The sequence below is a fragment of the Uloborus diversus genome, chromosome 7, assembly GCF_026930045.1.
Source record: "Uloborus diversus isolate 005 chromosome 7, Udiv.v.3.1, whole genome shotgun sequence".
Lineage (NCBI taxonomy): Eukaryota > Metazoa > Arthropoda > Arachnida > Araneae > Uloboridae > Uloborus > Uloborus diversus.
In genome coordinates this window covers 134,301,922-134,321,881 of record NC_072737.1, presented here as the reverse complement: position 1 = coordinate 134,321,881, position 19,960 = coordinate 134,301,922, and the positions used below count along the sequence as shown (strand labels likewise).

Below are 19,960 nucleotides of genomic sequence, written 5' to 3'. Positions count from 1 at the left end.
GGCTTGATTTTTGTCCAATTGAATTCTTTCTTTTGGCCTTTCTGTACTTCAAAGAGAGCTCCTGGCCTCTGTTTGCATTCCTATTGGTTCCTTACTGGTTTAGAATTTTCTCATTGACGTTTGGCTAATCCGCTATTTTTATCTTTTAAGCTGTCTGCTTATCTCCTCTTGGCTTTTGTCGGAGGTCTTTTCATCCATAAGCTCTCTACGTTTTGCATTGAAAAAACCCTGAAACGCCGAAACATATGTCTGCGTTAATCTGCGAATTTGTGCTTTTTAGACGTTGTTACTTTACGTTACTTTACTTTTCTTACATTTCCTGATGTAGATTATAGATTACACATTCTTATACTAATGCAATGCATAAAAATATGTTTGGGTAGCTATATGTATACCCTAATAAACTCTTTTATTAGATATAACTAACAACAAATACAGGTTGTAATACCCAACGTAGGAAATTTTCTCTTCATAATTGAGATTTTTCTGGGTATATGTAATATTTTACCGAGTAAGGACATTTTTGCTTAGTTCCTTTTTAAAAAAAAGAAACTGTTGAAAAAATTTCTAACTAATGAGTGCTACATTATGGGTAATTGCAGATTTTCGCCTTATCGAGTTATATGTCGCCATTTTATGAAGCATCACAAGAAAATTAATAGGATTCCCGCGATTTGTGCCACATCCTACAGAGTAGCAGAATGAGTTACCTTTATTTCATAAATCCTTTAACAAGAACAGTGTGGGTCTGAGGTGGCCTGATCGGTTTGGCGCCGGTTCGGAACTGCAGAGTTCCGGTTTCGATGTCAGTCGATCAAAGATCTTCCGTATTCACTAATGGTGACTGCGGCAGCTTAAATATGTCGAAGCCATGAAGTACTCCGCGTGAGGTGCTGAACCAGGAGTTGTTCGACTTTTGGTTTGGTCCTAAATTTCGAAATCTTGATGCATGGTGCTCCCATCTATCTTGTGTTGTCTGAGATAATTCGGACTTTGATATAAATGGTGCTCGTTAAAACGGAAGTCGCCCCTCGTTGCGTTAAATCGACTAGCAATTGCTACTCGGGATCGGTGATCTGAGTGGTGTTAGTAACAACAGCAGGACAATGTATTTGTTACTAAAGAAAGTAAAACTTCGGTTTGAACAGATAAAAGCCTTTCGTTTTGCTATTGTATCGTACGTATTACGTCTACGAATATTCAGCATTTCTTTTCTTTCATGTCCATACTTTTGTGCTTAAACTCCTTCACTTAAAGCCAAATAGCCTCGTTCACCATAATTGTTCTACTGGGGTAATGGTCCCATTATAAATGGAGCACTTTCACTTTAATGGTACAATAATTTCTTCTGAAATTGTTCATAACTAATAACATACTGTATTTTTATTTGCATTTATACACATTCCTTGCAAGAAGAATCACCATTAAAAAGCAAATTAAATTTCATTTGAATTTAAAAAAAACAATGGATGTTAGAAACGTTTGTCTTTATTGTTTTTTGCCGTCCCACCATTCCAATCTCAACACTTATTAAAAGAAGAACCGAAAAAACTCTAACAAAATATTTTCCTAAACTTAGCCAATTTCTTCCATGAGAGGGAAGCCATGTCATTGTGTTCGACTCTGCAGCAGAGAATCAGTCACGTAATTTTTTTGTCAAAAATTTTTATTAAAAACTATAAAAATATGATTTATTGTTTCAAACAATTTTAAAACAGTCAAAAAAGTTTCCTATTTTATAGTATTATGTATCAGAAAATTAAAGGAAGTTTGACTGAGAAATGAACACAACCCAGTCAATATGCACTTCTTTCTCACTAAAAACAAAAGAAAAAAGAAAAAAGAAAAGTTACAAAACTTTTTTTGATGAATTGTCACAAGAAACTGCCTTTCGTACAATTTTAAAAATGAAATGACAGGAACATTTGTTACAGTTTGGAGTGTTCAGTTACTGGGATGCTTCATTCACCCCCCCCCTCCACACAAAAACCTTAAGCAGAAACTTCAAAGTTCAGAAAAATGATATTTAAAAATTACACGTGTCTATAAAAGTGTTCTCATTGTCATTTGTACCAATTGCTACATATTTAGATGATATTAGGAAATTTATACACATGAATCTTTTTCTGCTTATGTGCTCATTGACTCATTAGAATACCCTATACAGAACCAAAATGAATTCAACTACCGTAACTTCTTCCCTTTTCTATGTATGTAAGGAACAGGAGCAGTTCAACAAAATTAAAGTCCATAAACTATCGAAATTTCCTTGTTAATATGTAATCATTTGAATAATTACGCTTTAAAAATGTTTAACATCGATTAAAGTTTTGCTATCATTTAACAGAAAATTTAAAATTTTACACCCTTTTATGAAGAGTTATTTCATAACACTTTCATAATACTTAACTTTCTTCGATTTATTTACTTTCTTTCAGAAGGACTCAACTAATTGGAATGATAGGATATTTGATTTAATGCAGCCGATTTCATTAAATAACGCCGTATTTGGTGTCGTTGGTATTTTTAAAAAACGATATATTGCTTTAATGATATTTTTCACTAAGGTAAGTGAGCCCGATAAGGCCACTCTGAGGTTCATGGCCTAATATCGTGATTATTTATGGTTCATTTGGCTTCAAATTCTTGACATTCATCAGCTGATTCACATGTCTGTTAGCAGTTTTAACACAGAAAGCTGATTTAGCCCTATGAGGAATACGGGTCCGTAATAATACCAACTCTGGGCAAGGATTTTTCCATGCAGGGTCGGGGAAAAAAAAAACACGCCAAAAGATACTATTAACGAATATATATATATATATATATATATATATATATATATATATATATATATATATATATATATATATATATATATATATATAGTGTGATTATGTGACTTGACCTTCTTAGAAACTTGGGTTCTCAATAAGTCCAATTCTGGGGGGAAAAAAGAACAACAAATAGTACTACAAAACTAAAAAACTCTTGAAAAAAATATTGTCAGTATACAAAGATATTAAACCACATTTCATAAACTCAAAAACATTATCAGAAAGTTCATGCTTATGAAGAAAAAGGTCAATCGTCACACTGAGGGCAGATAATTTGTTATTTTCTGTATTTTCGGTCACTCCTGTGCCCAATTTGTGCACACAAGTGCTGCAAATGCAGCGCAGGACTAAGTCCTCCATCCAATACTCCAGTGTTCTAAAAAGGCGAACATCGTCTTATTGTATTACAATCTACTTCATTAGGTTATCAAATCGCAGGAAAAAAAACGGTACCCAAAGACATTTTTGTATTTTTGAATTAAGGCATAAATTAGGCTTCGAGAACGATAAACATATTTTTTGACACTATAGTTGGGACGAATCTAGCCTGGCAGCGTGGCAATGCTGTCATTAGGATCTGCGTAGCCCCAACTTTAGTAAACTAAAATATACTGCGATGGAAATAAAATTTACTGTAAAATAAGGCCTTGCAGTTTTGGCATCACTCTTTGGAAATAACTTTTGCTACACTGTTGCCTGGTGATTAAAAACCGCTTGTTAACAACGCTTTGTCATCAGTTAGTCTTTTCAACGACGCTGAAGTCAAAATCTAACCATTTTTTGAAGTGTGTACATCAAAACATAGGCGGATGTTCTTATGATTCTAAATAGCCTTAGTTGACTTACCGACCTTTTTATAAAGTAGTTTATTTTATAGATTGTGCTCCGTAATAGTGGAAATTTGTAAAAAGAACCTGTAATTAATTTTAGTCACATTAGTTGTGTTGCAAATTTACCTTTAAGATGAATGATGTATGTTAGGAAATTAATTACCAGAGAACTTCAGAGTGAATATTTGAAATTTATGTTAACATATTAGCTATACATTCAAGAAACTGCTTGGATTAAAGATTTTTGAAATCTTTTATCTTTCTTGAGTACGTTTAGTACTTTTCAAAAGTTTTTGCTTTTATTTAATGTAGTAAAAATTGTTTCTCGCTGATTATCATCATATATCTCTGCCTAGAAAAAGCAGAAATCCATAATTAAAGTAAATTACCTGTCATATAAATTTGTTTTGAATATTTTTAGTCTTAAATTATCTTTTACAATCGCCATTAAGTATTTCAGATATTATAACTAAGCGCAAATGTAATACTCAATTAGTTCACAAGACAAAGCAATTTTGCGAAAATCAGCAGAACTCGTTCCTGTTGTATTCAGGGAATAACGTTTAATACCGAAACTAATAATGAGATTCGTAATAACATCAATTAAGGATTGATAATTCATTTCAGTTGTAATTTGGAACATTAGAAATCTATGTTTTAATACATGTTGCATGGAATAATTTTAAATAAGATAGAAATGTGTTAGATTTTGGTTTTGAAACATCGGTTCCCAAAAGAAATGAGTAATTATCAAACTTTAATTTGTTAAAAAATAATAATAAATAAATAAATAAATGAATAAATTGGTTTTTCTTTTTCAGGCGGAAACTTTGACTTTTATTATTTTATTTCTAGTATATGCATAAGAAATAATGTAAATGTTTTCAGATTTCATTTATTGACACTGCATCTATAAATTTATTTATTTTTCTTTTTTGTAATATTATAAATTTACAATGCGCTATAGTATCTTAACTAAAGAATGCTTCTCCAAATTATTTGTATTTCGTGCGTTTTTTCATGAAATGTTTGTTACGCTTGTGATAAAGTCAATTTCTTTAGTTCTGATAAATGCTATTACTATACTAACGATTCAAATTTAAAAAAAAAAAAAAAAAAAAAAAAAAAAAAAAAAAAACGTGCATTCTAGAAAATAATAGAAACCACATGCATATTTTCTCTTGTCATACATAAATATATTTCAGATGAAAAATCACATTTTCTTTTTACGATTTTTTAAAACTCAATTAGAGAAAGTGTCTGATGACATTTGTGTAACGCTTTGAAACTCACAAAAATTTGCCGAAAAAGGTATAAAAGGTAGTTCGAAGAAATATCATCAGATATATTTGTTGTTTGACTAACCACCGTGCCTATCCTGCTTCCTTTTGTATAGGTTGTACAAATGACGAATATACAATATTATAAGCTAAATAATTCCAATGAATCAGATTATTTATGCGTAAAAAATAAAAAGAAATAGCTTTTCAACTGTTTTATGAATAGGGGAGACCAATTTACTTAGGGGTCGCCATTTTGTTGTGCAAAAATAGAGTAACTGACTTATTTTAAGTGGAAGTGGTATGTACGTATTGCTATAGTAATAATCATCATTCTACTAAGTAAATATTAATATTAAAAATAACAAATTCTTAAATAAACAGTATTAAACATATTGAAAAGTGGCGGTGCCCTCCATTATCGTAAAATGATTCAATGGGTAAACACTTGCCACATCAAATTCAAAAATCGACAAACGAATTGAAGGTTAGAAAAAACATTTTAACTAAGAACTGTTAGTTGAAACGTATATACAGTGCACATAATTTATATCGAAAATTGGGAGCATAAGTTCCATCAAAAGGGGTGACTTTCGTCACATCGAATTTCTACATTCATTGAAGGTGATTCAGTGGCGACTGAACTCTTGATTCGAGTTCATGCTAGGAAGCGTTGAATGGCTGTTGCCATTCCAAATCAAATAATTTTCCACACACTCCCCACCATGAACTCTTTCAAGAGTTCATCAATATCTCAATTTCAAATAATGTATTAATTACAAATCAAAAATGTGCATGAATCAAAACATTTTCAAATTTCACATATTAAATATAATTCTAAAAATGTTAGTGAAATATACTAAATATTGTCAATTACCAAATTTAAAGGTTAGTACAAAATATCAATATAAATAAATGTTCAATTTAAATTAATATAGAGTTCAAATTCCAAAAGTTCATCAAAGTTCCAAGGGATACAAGTGTTGTATCGTTCTTCGCAAAAGTCCAGAAGCAGTTTTAACCTCGTATGAGCGTACGTTATTATCTCGTCCGAGAAACGCTCTTTCAATTTTTCCGAGTTTCCAAAGCAGTTTGTTTTTGGAATCCTCTTCGATAAGCACTACATCTCCTATCTTAAGTGCCGGTTGTTTGTTTGGATTATTCAAAGAGTGAACAGTTCTGAGGTCAAGTAAATATTGCAGCTTCCATTTTATCCATAATTGCCGGAGAAGAAGAGATTGATATTTTTTCCGTTTCAAAAGTGAAGATCTTTTCGATTCATTGTCTACTATTTCAGCGAAATTGATAGATATTGAGGTTCTCGTCCAAAATTTAGGAAGTGCATTGGTGTCAAAGGCAAAGGTTCACTATTTTCATTATAGACGTAAGTTAGCGGTCGCAAGTTGAGGACGGTTTCTATTTCTGTAAGCAATGTAGACATTTCAAAATTTAATAAAGCTTTCCCTACAATTTTCCGCAGGCAATCTTTTACGGATTTCACAAGTCGCTCGTAGAAAACTCCCCACCAAGCCGCCCTTTCAATTATATTTTTCCAAACTATTCTTTCTTTAGTTAGAAATTGCGAAAGTAATTTGTGAGAAATAATTTTTGATAAATCTTCTATTTCTTTTTTCGCCCTTTTAAAGGTTTTCGCGTCATCTGAATATATTACCTTACAGTTTCCTCTTCTAGCTAAAAATCTTCGAAGTGCCAATAAGAAGGAATCTGTAGTCATATCGCTAACGAGTTCAAGGTGAATTGATCTAGTAATCGCACATGTAAACAAAACTATATAAGATTTTTGAACTTCTGTAAAAATTTTCACATAAATTGGACCCGCAAAATCCAATCCGCAAACTGAGAATGGAGGCGAGGTGTTACTTCTGTCAAGCGGCAACGGACCTGTAGTTTGATTAGCAGCCTTCGAAAGATATTTTTGGCAGATTAGACACTTTTTGATTACACTCGTGACTAATTGCCGTCCCTTTGGAATCCAGAAACGTTGCCGAATTCGAGCTAAAGTGCAAGCTGTTCCACCGTGCATCATTTTCTCATGTTCTCTTCTTGTGATTAAAAATGTCAGCCAGGACCGTTTTGGAAGAATAATAGGATGTTTTTCTTCTGTAGATAATTCAGCAAATTCTAATCTTCCTCCTAGTCTGATAATTTCATTTTCATCCATGAATGGCAAAAAGTTAAACAAATCAGAGTCTTTTTGAATCGGATCTCCATTCTTCAAGGATTCGTATTCTTCTTTAAAAAAGATCTTCTGTTCTAATCTTATCAAATGATTCTCAGCTTCTATTAATTCTTCAGCGGTCAATGTGTTTTCTATATTAGAAATCTTTCTAAATTTCATGATCGACTTCTTCACCCAAGCTGTAATCCTCACCAACTTCTCCATATTACTAAATTTAGTAATGTTGATTGCATTATCCTTTTCTTTAACAAAACATTCATACTGAAAGATGTCCTTCGATTTCTTTTTGTATTCCAATTCTTCTGTATTTATTGCTTCATCATTTTCCGACTTCGGCCAGTATTCTGGAGAATTTTTTAGCCACTGCGGTCCTGTCAGCCAGGTTGGATTTTCTAGCAGTTTAGAAACTTTTGCTCCCCTCGACAAGGTATCTGAAGGGTTGACCTTTCCGGGGCAAAAAAACCAGTCTGAAGGTGCTGTGAATTTGCGAATTTCTTCAATCCGATTCTTGACAAAAGGTTTGAATTTTTCAGGATTTCTTTTTATCCAAAAAATTGTTATCTTCGAGTCAGACCAGAAATAGCACGGAATGTCACGTTTCAAGGATTTCAAAATATTAAAACTTAATTTTGCTGACAATACTGCAGCCATGAGCTCCAGCCGAGGCAATGTAAGATATTTTATCGGAGCAACTCTATTTTTAGAAGCTACAAAGGCCGTTCGAACGTCTTCATTTCGAGATAAAACACGCATGTAGGCAACTGTTCCAAATGCTTTCATACTTGCGTCACAAAAGAAATGAAGTTCAAGAGTCTTGATATCAACATTTAGGTTTTCGGAAAAATAGTGGCGTGGGATTGAAATTTCCGTCAGTTGAGGAACTTCTTCGCACCAGTTTCTCCATAACAAACTTAGATTTTCGGGTAATCTGTCATCCCAATCAATACGTAACGTCCAAATCTGTTGCATCAAACATTTAATTCTCACTGTAAAAGGACCTAAAATTCCGATATGATCAAAGATCCGTCCTAAGACCTGGAGCACGTATCGTTTAGTGTCAGTTCTTCTTGAAACAAATTTGACTAGATCTCCAACATCAAAATAAAGAATATCCTTTAAGTTGTCCCATGCTATACCTAAGACTTTGCAAGTCATATTTTCTTCTTTGAGGGGTTCGACATAATCACTTGAAATCACTCCATGTTTTTTCCATAATTCGAGGAGGGTCTTCGAATTAGTGCGCCATTTGCGTAGTGACAAACTAGCATCTTCGAAAATTGCTATGGACTCTAATGTATGAGATAATGCTTCATCTACAGATGCATGACTACCGATGATGTCATCGACATAAATATTATTTAAAAATTTTGTAGTCACTGGATATTTTTCAGTATACTGTTTCAGATGATATTTCAAAGTTCCTGCCAATAAAGACGGACTGCTACTAATCCCGAACAGAACGCGCGTAAATTTATAAACCTGGGGTGCAATAGAGTCGTCCGAGGGGTCATCCGTAAAGAAAAAACGAGTAACATCTCTATCTTCTTCGTTGAGTGAAATTTGCAAAAATGCTTGTTTCATGTCCGTGGTATAAGCAATGGGGTGAAAGCGAAATCTCAATAAAATATCAAATATTTCAGAATATAAATTTGGACCTATATGAAGACAGTCATTTAAAGATAAACAATTAGAATCATGAGAGGAGGCATCGAAAACTATACGCAATTTACTCGTCTCACGATCTTTCCTAATTATTTCTCTGTGGGGCAGGTAAAATTTAACTTCGTCTTCCTCATCTGGGTTAATAACTGGTTCAATAATTTTTTGTCGTAAATAGTCTTCTATCACCTTTTTGTATTCAAAATACAACTCGGGGTTTCTATAAAATCTTTTTCTAAGTCTAGAAAACCTCTCTTCAGCTATCTTCCTATTATCTTTTAAATCCCGCTTTTCTAACTTCCAAGGTAACCCCACTGTATACCTTTTGTTTTCATATTTGATCTGAGACTCGAATTGTCTCATGATTTCATTTTCTGTTGGGTCAGCATCTTGCTTCGAATCAATAAGACCTGAAGTCTCTAAGTCCCAAAATTTCTGAATTTGTTCTGAAATCGCGCTATTTTCTACGACTACATTCATCATTAAGGAAAAGTTATTTTCACTCTTTTTCCCTTGTAAACACCAACCGAAAATTGTTTCAACTGCAACTAGTGTTTTGCTCAAATGCTTAATATTTCCCGTTACAACGTTATAATAATAATCAGCACCAATTAAAATTGTAATGGGTTCTTTACTTTCTGAAAAATCCGCGAGTGTCAAATTTTTCAACTGTTTCATACCCTTAAAGTCTTCAACTTCGGGAGGGGGAATATTTGATCCTGATATTTCGTCTGTAACCAACACTTCGATTTCTATTTTTGAGTCGGGAGAGTTTCTGTTGATTAACGTAAGTTTGGTGACATCGTAGTATTTTTCGATCGGGGTTTTACTTCCAAATGTGTACACTGATAATTTTTCTTTCCTTAGTACTTTACATTTTAATTTATTAGCTATGTTTTGCGTGGTAAAGCTACGCATCGAACCACAGTCCAGTAAAACGCGTGTACCACAGTTCAAATCTAAGTTTTCATTTTTTGCTAACACATAACTCGTTTGCAAAAGAGTCCTATTTTTATTTCCCATATGCGATACAGCAGAAATTACATTTTCCGTCCCATCGCCCATAAGAGATTCTTTATTAGATTTATCGTTAACCAAATTGTTAAACTTATAGCAAATATTTTCATTATGTTTACCGGAACAGTACTTACAATTCCTACCCGATAAACAATCTTTCAAACGGTGTCTTAATCCAAGGCACAAAAAGCATCTACCTTGATTCTTCAATACGTTTCTCTTTTTTTCAACACTTAAGCGACAGTTGAGAACATCGTGTTCTTTTTTGCAAAATAAACAATTATCCGTTTTCTTATCAGTGAAAGCTTCATTTCCATTCTTCGCAGCAACGAAAAAACCGCTGGTGGAAATGCAAGCGCTATCTTGTCTATTAGACAAAGTTGAATTTTTATTCTTACTGTTTGATTCAAATGGCTTCGACCTACACGAATAAGTTCGTTCTCTTGTTAAAATTTCTGTTTGCAAGAAATTCAAGAATTGATTTATGTCTGGAACGCAAGAGGTTTTCTTATTCTGTCGATTATATTCCAATGCCAATTCATGGGGGATTATTTTCAATACTACTGCTAACAGCATTGCAGAATAGGAATTTGACTCCAATCCTAAAGCGGAAAGGCACCGAACGTTAACTTCTATTTCATTGTGAATCTGTTTTAGCTTTGGAATGTCGGTAATTTTGTAAACAGGAGATAAGTTAAGCAATTTGTTCATATGGCTGTTAATTATGACGTATTTTTGTCCGAATCGTTCTTTTAATATTTGAAGCGCAGAGTCGTAATTTTCATCTGAAATTTCAAAACCCGCAATTGCATTAGCTGCAGGGCCGCCTAAATAACTTTTTAGGTAGTTAAATTTCTCAGTTTTTGAAAGCGTTTCATTTTCATGAATCGAGACTTTGAAAGTGTTGTAAAAGGAATAAAATTGGGTGCAATCACCGTAAAACTTTTGAATGTTCAATTTTGGAAGCTTCACGTGTTTTGTTTCGTATATTAATTTCTCGCTCATGTTCGAACTTATGTTCGCTTGGCTATTATTAGAGGATTTAATTTCCTTTAATTTTCTTTGAGCGCGAAATATTGTGTTCGAAACTTTTTCAGCGTATTCATATGCTGATATCAGTTCTTTTTCGTATTCTTTTAATTCTAACAGCGGTTCGATATCTTCATCAATTTTCTTTAAAAGTTCTGCTTTAATATGCAATTGATTCAATAGCTCTTCTAGGGCCTCTAAATCTATTTGATCTTCTTTAATTAAACCTTCAATAGTATTCGTTATTTTCGTGACTGCTGTTCTAATAACAGTTCGGTTTTTCTTGAGCTTTTCGAAATTCATTTTGGAAAATAAAAATGTCTCTCTTACCTTTTGTTGTCTTCGCACTAGGTGCTAATCCATATGAAAGTCTTCTAAATCAACAAATGTCACACGCAACGAACAAAAGTTGAATGCAAGCGTTACTTTTCGGCCGCTATGCACCATATCGTAAAATGATTCAATGGGTAAACACTTGCCACATCAAATTCAAAAATCGACAAACGAATTGAAGGTTAGAAAAAACATTTTAACTAAGAACTGTTAGTTGAAACGTATATACAGTGCACATAATTTATATCGAAAATTGGGAGCATAAGTTCCATCAAAAGGGGTGACTTTCGTCACATCGAATTTCTACATTCATTGAAGGTGATTCAGTGGCGACTGAACTCTTGATTCGAGTTCATGCTAGGAAGCGTTGAATGGCTGTTGCCATTCCAAATCAAATAATTTTCCACACCATACAAGGCATAACTTCATCAAGAGTCATTACCCCAAAACTTGGTTTCAAATTGTAATGAATAAGAAAAAACTATGCATGGATTTTGTAAAAGTAAAAATGCCAGCAAATAACTTTGGTTTGTTACATAAAACTAAAAACGATTACTTTTTGAGGCATTACTAGTGTTCTTATAAATTATTCATTATTCTTACTGAATGACTAATTATAAAAGTCAACTCAAAAGTCAACAGCAGCACACAACAGTGCTCATTGTGTGCCGCTGAACTTACGTTTAAACATTTTCGATGAAAAATAATATAAATGTATGATAGGTTAACGTACAAGCAACTACAAGACTCTAGGTTGGAAAACTAGATAATTTCATATAAAACCTCTCACTCTTAAAAATTGATTTATTTAATACCAAATTTAGTAGCTACTGCGTCAAACAAAGCTATATCCTAAAATTCAAAGGGAAATATTTGGTTTAGCTCGACAAAATAATAAACGGGATAAGCTGCAATAGTTTACTTTACAATGCATTATAATATTTCTCCCTTATAACTTGCCACAACCTTTTCCCCTAAGATTTTGAAATAGCAAAAAAAAAAAAAAAGCTTGAATTCTGAAATTTTGAATTCAAATTATGTTTTTCGCAATCACGAGTTGCAACAGGGCCCTGCTCATTGGGGGATATTGTTTCTAGAAACAGCTCCTGTCCCCCCAAGCCTACCCCTCCTCGTCGGTTGGTCACTTGTGTATAGTTGTGTATGCGTGCATGTGCAAGCTTGTTTGTATGCGTAGACCTGTGTGTATGCACGTAGGCGTGTGTGTATGTGTGTAAATGCTTGTGTGTGTATATGTCTGTTTGTATGAGCGCGCGTGTGTTTAGGACATGGACGCCATTGACCAGGAGAAATGAATTCCAGGAGGTAGTGCTCGGAGCCGCGCCTGCAGAGGCCGGTGGGCAGTGGTGCTGGTGTCCCTGGTCCAAGCTGAAAAAGGAACCAAACGCCAAGGACGGTCAAATGAAAGCAATAAGCAATCGTGATTGCTCAAAAAAAAAGTAAAATTATTTTGAATTTTGACATCTTGAATTCAAACTATGTTTTTCGCAATCACGAGTGTGTGTGTGTATGTAGGTGTGTGTGTGTGTGTGTGTGTATGTGTGTGTTTGTATCTGTGTGCAGGCATGATTTAGTGGGTATGTGTGTGTGTGTGTGTAGGATATGGATGCAACCTTTAGACAGTTTTCGATATAGGAGCAGCATCGGGAGGAGTCGGTCGACGGTGGTGCTGCAGAGGGAGGCGGGGGGAAAATAAAATCAAAGGAACGCCATTCAAAGGCCAAATAAAAACGATAAGCAATGTGATTGTTAAAAAAAAAACATCTTTTCGCGCTTTTTGATAAATATGCTTTGTACGTAAAAATGTGCTCATCTTTCTTCGCATTTTATTCTTCGTCTTTTACATTTCAGCATTTCAAGAATTTATTCATCTTAATGGTTTCATAATGAGTTTTATAAATTTACATTCTGACCACAGAAGACTTATTCTCGGGGGGCGGCCAGGTTAGGACGATTTCATCCGAATAAATCTAGTAAGAGGGAAAGAAAAATAGATTTCAAAGCACAAATTTTATAATGTCACTAGGACCTTGTTATTTTATCGCTATCTCATAATTGAAAATGAGGGAAAACAAGAAATTTTCAATGAACACAGCAAAAATAAAATAAAATGTTTTCATTTCGTGCGGAAATGAAAAAGCAAAACGGACAAACCATAACTATATATTTATAGTAAACTAGCAAAAATACCCGGCGTTGCCTTGGTCAGTAATAATTGTGAGAAACAATCGCTACTTTGCATTCGTTTTCTGTTTTAAGTAAAAGAACTCAAAACACACCTATTTGACGGGATTAAAAATCAAGCTTCTTCCTTACCCATAAGAGTAAAATGGGAATAAGTATAAAGAACAAAACTGTATTCAGAAAGAAACGGAAACGCGACATTTAAGCATATAAAAATTTGAAGGATTTCTAAAATATGAAATTTCACTTGTTTAAAAAGATTTATCTGTTAATATTTCTTTCTTTCTTTTCTTTTTTTTTTGAACATAGTCATGGCTATTGAAACACAAACGATTTTAAAAAAATGTAGCCACCCGTAATTCCACTATACTTGCTTTAGTTATTTTGGGAAATTTCAATTATTGTGGGTTGTGGGGCGATTTGAAATGTTACCAAATTTGCGGTAATCGTTTTGGATTACCTTGGATAATGCTCCCCCTCCCTACTTTGTAAAACTGTCTGTTGCTAATTTTCGTCAAAGAGATATTGTCGCCAAATACTGAGATGTTTTAAGTGACCATAAAGTAATGCTGAACATTTTATTCTGAAATAAGTAGTAAAACTTGGCCAGTGTTTGAAATTGTGCATAAAGATAAACTAATGGATGTTTTCGTGCTGTTTATAGACTTGCCTAATTTAGTTAACGGATTATTTTACCTTTTAACAAAAATTTTAAAGATTCTTTTAATTGCAATATTTTGATAACATTTTGAAATGAAAGCCGCGAAACATTATTACAACGTAGTCTTTGACTGCAAAAACAGCGCCAGTTGAAAAGATTACTTTACGTTATAATTGAATCGTTATGATTAATTATCAATATGTTCTTATTTCCATGAAATTGATATATATATTTAGTAACTGATTTCGTATTGTATACTTGCTCGTTTGCAAGTAATAAACTTACACATATTTTGAAAAACTCTTTCGCTCAGAATAGGAAAAAATATGCTTTTCTGCATAAATGTTAAAGCCTAATTGGTGAAAATCACTTTATGATTGAGAAAATGGATGTCATATTTAAAATGAGCGTACCCAATAGAATAAAAGTCACTCATTACCGTACAATCACTTTTTCATGACCCGAATTTTGCGGGCCTGTGTAATTTTAGACAATTAACACTTTATATTTTCTAACTGTTGCCAAAATCAATTGTCGTTTTACTTAGTTCCGTTATCGATTATTTGCATAGATAAGAATAAAAATCCTAAGAAAACAATAAATTTTATGCTTGCTCCAGAGTAGCCTTGATTCAAAATATTTACTAAGATAGCTATTAATATTGTCGTTGTAAGGCAACGAATTTTTGTAACAATGGGTTTTATATTTATTCATTTAATGAGGAAATTACACGAAATTTACTGTTTTCCATCACAACTTTTTTAAACTAAGTTTTTTAGAAATAAATTATAGTCTTTGTTTCTTCCCGAGAATGTAGCTATCTATTGTGAAGAAATCGTTAAAATCGGTCCAGTACTTTTGAAGATTACACTGGACATCCTTACATACAGAAGTAGCCATTTATCTCTTTATCTTTACTAAAAATAAAGCTCAAAGTCTCTCTGTCCGGAGGATGTCTGGATCTCTGTGACGCGCATAGCGCCTAGACCGTTCGGCCGATTTTCATGAAATTTGGCACAAAGTTAGTTTGTAGCATAAGGGTGTGCACCTCGAAGCGATTTTTCGAAAATTCGATTTTTCTCTTTTTCTATTTCAATTTTAAGAACATTTTCCGGAGCAAAATTATCCTTTGTTGAACGAGTAAATTACGAAATTATCATGACGTGCAATGGTAGAGCGAATTAACATAAACAATTGGTGAGAAATTCGTCATCCATTATTTGTAAATATACAGGCGAACCAAATGACCTTTAAATTTTCAGCTACGGGCAAAACCGTGCGGGTACCACTAATTATTAATACAGCTAAAGGACTATATTTACGATAAATTTACGAGTTGTGAAAATTCTCAATCAATTGGAGATATAAGAAGAAAAGAAAGATTTCAACGAAATTCTGGAAGGAAGTCTGTGGCGGACCTGCGTCCAGGAGACCCCATAGCACCTACAGCCTTGAAATTTTTTACAAAACTACTTCGAACCCCGGGACTGTGCACATGAGGTTTTATGTTTTAAAACTTGAATTTGATTTTTTGTAATTATTTTTTTAAGCTCAAATTTCGCGTGAATTGCCTATTATAGCCTATTAAAGGGGTGAAAAATTACTTGCACGTATTAATATTATATATCGTTGGAAAGGGTAGAATTTTCCGCGTTCTACGCAATTTGTTTCAATGCTCTAACTTAATACGGCGGGGGTTATTTGCGTTTTTAGCTCGAACTTTTTTAGGCTTAGCTAAAATTTGGGCACTACTTTCTTCATTCAATCAATCAGTAAAAAGCGAAGGAATTGTCTGACAGTTTTCTTTTTGACACCACTGGAAAGAGCGGTTTTTCTTACTCCAGATCTAACTCGACTTATGGTAGAAAAACTAAGATTCTATCTCCAAAGAAAAAAAAATGTTACAAGCCGTTAAAAATCAAGTTAGAGTAGTCTCATATCCATTAAAATTATTGATGTTTTATTTGACATTGCTATAGCTACGTCTTTTCGATTATCATGTTTCTTCTTTCTTATTCTCAAACTTTAAGGTTTTCGATTTTAATCGGAAGTCTTAGACTCAATTCAATTCAAGCTCCGAGATAAAGAGCAAAATATATTATTAGAGACCATGAATATGAAAGCGACTTTTCAAACGTAAAAACTGCAGTTTTGCAATGCTCAGGAGCTCCTTAGCCCTTACGGATCTGCGAGTTGGTACAAGTTATTTTGAAGCCCGGGGAAGGGGTGCTTGTTTATTCAAAGGGCGTTTTTAGTCTGTTTCTTTCTAATTGATGATTTAAATCTTCGCGAATCAAATAAGATTGCGAAGCAAGCTTCGGGGGTTGGTGAGTGTTAGCTATCAGGTAGCAGAGTACCTAGTGTTGAAAAAAAAAGAACTTTTTATTTTTTCAGTTGAATATAATTTACATTGAATATAGTTTAGATTAAAAACTCATTGCCGTGAACAAATTATCTTTTTTCCAAAACAAAGTCCTAAACAGTTTAGAGGCAAAAGTGTTCATCTGTAACAAACAAACTACAACTCGATGTAAATTAATAGATCCGTCCATTTCCGCTTATGCACCGGATGTTTGCCTTTCCATTTCGTTCGGGGTCAGAGTATACAAATATTATTTTGATTCTTTTGAGTTTTGTCAAAACGCTTTGTGACGTAAAACTATCTGTCTTTTCAGTTGCTTCTTCGTGTTATGCAGTACAAATCATCAAAAATGATTACGTTTTCCGCATATATGTCTGTAAATGTCTTTCTTTTTGATAACACATGGTTTCACTCCTCATTCAAATAGCAAGTGTTTTAAAAAATTGCTTTAAAAATACTCTCAGAACTGAAGACTTTTACTCCCTCTGAGATTTGCAGTAAAATTTAACTACTGGAGCATCAGTTACGTTTAATTTCCTGCTTTGGCAATGATCCGAATTCAAGTTCGTAAGCACAAGTTCAAAAGTGCAATTAATGTACTCTGCGAACATATCTTCCCTACTTTAACGATGCGTATCGATTCATCGTTAATACCATACTAACTACAGGCACTTCTTAAGCAAATTTATAGTTTTTTTAGGAGGTCAACCGTGAAGCTAGCGTTTATTAGGAAGATTGAGAGTTAAAAGTCGATTTAGTATGAAAATAGTTGATCTTGGAATTATTATTTTTCGTAGGTTGTATTTTTAGATTAATGTATTAGATTTTATTAAGTTACCTTTTTATTGATGAAGGTCTTACATTGTATAATTAAGATAGTTGTTTTTTCGGATAATGTGACAGTTTAAATTTTACGTAGAAACGTAAAGAACTACTTCTGTTTTTAAAATTGATTCTGTTTGCAGATAAAATTTAAACGTTGTTAAAACTGTTAATCGTCTCTCTAGCACATAAAACATTTATCGTACCTTCATTATTTACTTTCGCAAAACAACCATTTTACTGTTTTCAAAATTTCTATTGGGCTAGCAAAATAATACTTACTAGGCTGAGTCATTAGATTTGGAATATTTGGTATGTGTGATTATGTGAAGTTTCGCAACTTAATGTTAGCGTGTGCGCACGCATGCAAAATATGAAAGATAAACAATAAAAAAATCATGTGCTTACGCGGGCTTGTCTTACAACGTGATTGAGTTACACGATTTATATGAATTTGTCTTGTTAAAGTTAGCAGCCAAGCAATTTAACTAGATACTTTTTATTTTATGAGTTTAAGTTAGATTATAACACGTTCCAGGCACCGTGAAATTTGTGTGCATAGGTGAAGGTACAGCGTACCTAGTCAATGCAACAATTTTTTTTTTTAACTTTATGTTTAACATTTTTAATGATTATGATTTTCATTATAATAATCATGGTAAAAAATTACTGGTGCCTTTGTATCTAAAATCTAACTAAAATATGGCTAGCATGGTAAAATATGGCGGCATTTCAATTTTTTCTTTTTCTATGATTTTCTTATTACCACCATTGGTGAGTTTAATTCCTCTGCACCGAGCTAATTATCATAACATGGACGAGTAAGTTACCGTTACATGGACGAGCAAATTAGCAGAATATGGACGAGCAAATTAAAGTAGCATTTTGGTGGAAATTCATCATCCATTATTTGTAAATATACAGGCGAACCAAATGACCTTTTAATTTTTTACTACGGGGCAAAGCCGTGCGGGTACCTCTAGTGTAGAAATAAGGGAAGTGATACATTTTAAAGCCTTTAACATGCTCTAGTACTAAAACTAAAGCAGTATTTGAACAAAAAATGCAGAAAAAAACATTTAAAATAAGAAATCATAGAAAAGTTCTCAACTTAAAAACGTGCATCTTACTAAACAATCTCCTCGTGGGAATCGATATTCGGGAGAACAACAATGCTGTTCCTTTGCACTTAAACTCTTGAAAAACTCATTTCTGAAATCGGATTCCGAATCACAATTTCAGTAAAACCTTCGGTAACAGAACTATGCGCTTTAAAAGTACAACTTATTTCCAGTTGCGTCTTTATTTCTACCAGGGGAGTAATATAGGAAAGACATTAAACTCGTTGCCCTGGTAACTTAAATGTAAAATAAAGTGACATAAAAACTAAATAAAGTTCTCTACATAACAAAACGTGGAAATAGCCTAAATGTGCAGATAGCAATCTGAAGTGTCATCTACTTTAAAGATTTAAACTCTTTTTTATGCGAAAAACAAACTTTCTTTTTTGTTGTAAGTTATCTCGTTTGCCAAAATGTTTGATTAAAAAAAATAAGATTAATGATAAATAGTAAACATTTCTTAAAAACCAGCATTTTATTTTAAAACGGAATAAGACAATGTCATTAAAAATGCAGTGATGGCAAACTAAAAACAATATATGAAAAACTGTTATTGCTAAGGATTTTTGCTCAAATAAAAATTGTGAGTTAAACCCTAAGAAACTAAGTCAAAAATCAATTCATTTTACTTATTAGTAATTTAAATTAATTATTTTATATTATAAATATCAAAGAAATAACTTGCATTAGCAATATACTGGTGACGAGCATTTAAAGATATGTTAGCATGATGCTAGAAAGGGAATGTGTGGGCAAAATGAAATAGTTAAGAGCACTTACCTTTTTAAAATAAACAAATAGGAAATTCAATTTGAAAATTACAGTACATAATGTATTTAATAAACAAACATGCGTTAAAACATTTTTTTATTTTCAGCAATAAATTTATACTTTTAATTGAAAAGTGAAAAAGTTTTACTTTTTTTCACAGGGCGAAGTTAAAACCTAAATATTTTTCTAACATTTTTGATCAAATGAATGACTATTTAAAAGAATGAAGTAATAAATAAATATATGATGATTTATAAAAGAATAAACGAAAATATAAATAAATTAACCAACTAATGTGCAACAAAAAATAAATGATTGAGTGAAATAAAAATTGAATAAGAAAATACGTGAATGATTGAACAAATAAGTGAATTATTAAATGAAAGAATTTTAATGAATGGTAAATAAATAAATAAGGAATTGCTTTCACAAACAATTGAACAAGTAAGCGAAATTTTACTCGTCTTGTTTGTCCCGAATACACTTGAGTAATTGCCTTTTTAAATACGAAGAATCATAAAAGTTCCTTCTGGGTTTTTGTTAACAACAAAACGTCATAGAGATTTTTTGTCTCTGGAAATATCTTAATCATCGCGTATTAAATACTTGTTTTTAGTAATACAAATCTATGTTTTGGAAAATGAAATTATGCTGAAGATTTGTGGGTCAGACTAACCTTTTCCAGTTTTTCGCTCCAGGGTCTCCCGTACTTACCACTATTTTGTGGTTTAACCAGTTAGATAGGACCCTGAAGACTGCTCTGATTTTTGATCCAGACCAGAAACCGAGCAATCTCTGGTCCAGCAACCCCCAGAGTTATCGTTTGACTTGAAGGA

General features: G+C 32.9%; 1 protein-coding gene across 1 annotated transcript; it reads right to left on the bottom strand.

Moving 5' to 3' along the window:
* Nucleotides 1-6,235: 6,235 nt before the first annotated feature.
* Nucleotides 6,236-11,155, bottom strand: LOC129226896 (uncharacterized). The gene has a single exon (XM_054861524.1). It carries the CDS (start codon nucleotides 11,153-11,155, stop codon nucleotides 6,236-6,238), a length of 4,920 nt encoding a protein of 1,639 aa, XP_054717499.1.
* Nucleotides 11,156-19,960: the final 8,805 nt, after the last annotated feature.

What these genes read in the sequence shown, in the direction of transcription:
- LOC129226896 (XM_054861524.1), bottom strand. Translation starts at nt 11,155, where the DNA reads ATGAATTTCGAAAAGCTCAAGAAAAACCGAACTGTTATTAGAACAGCA.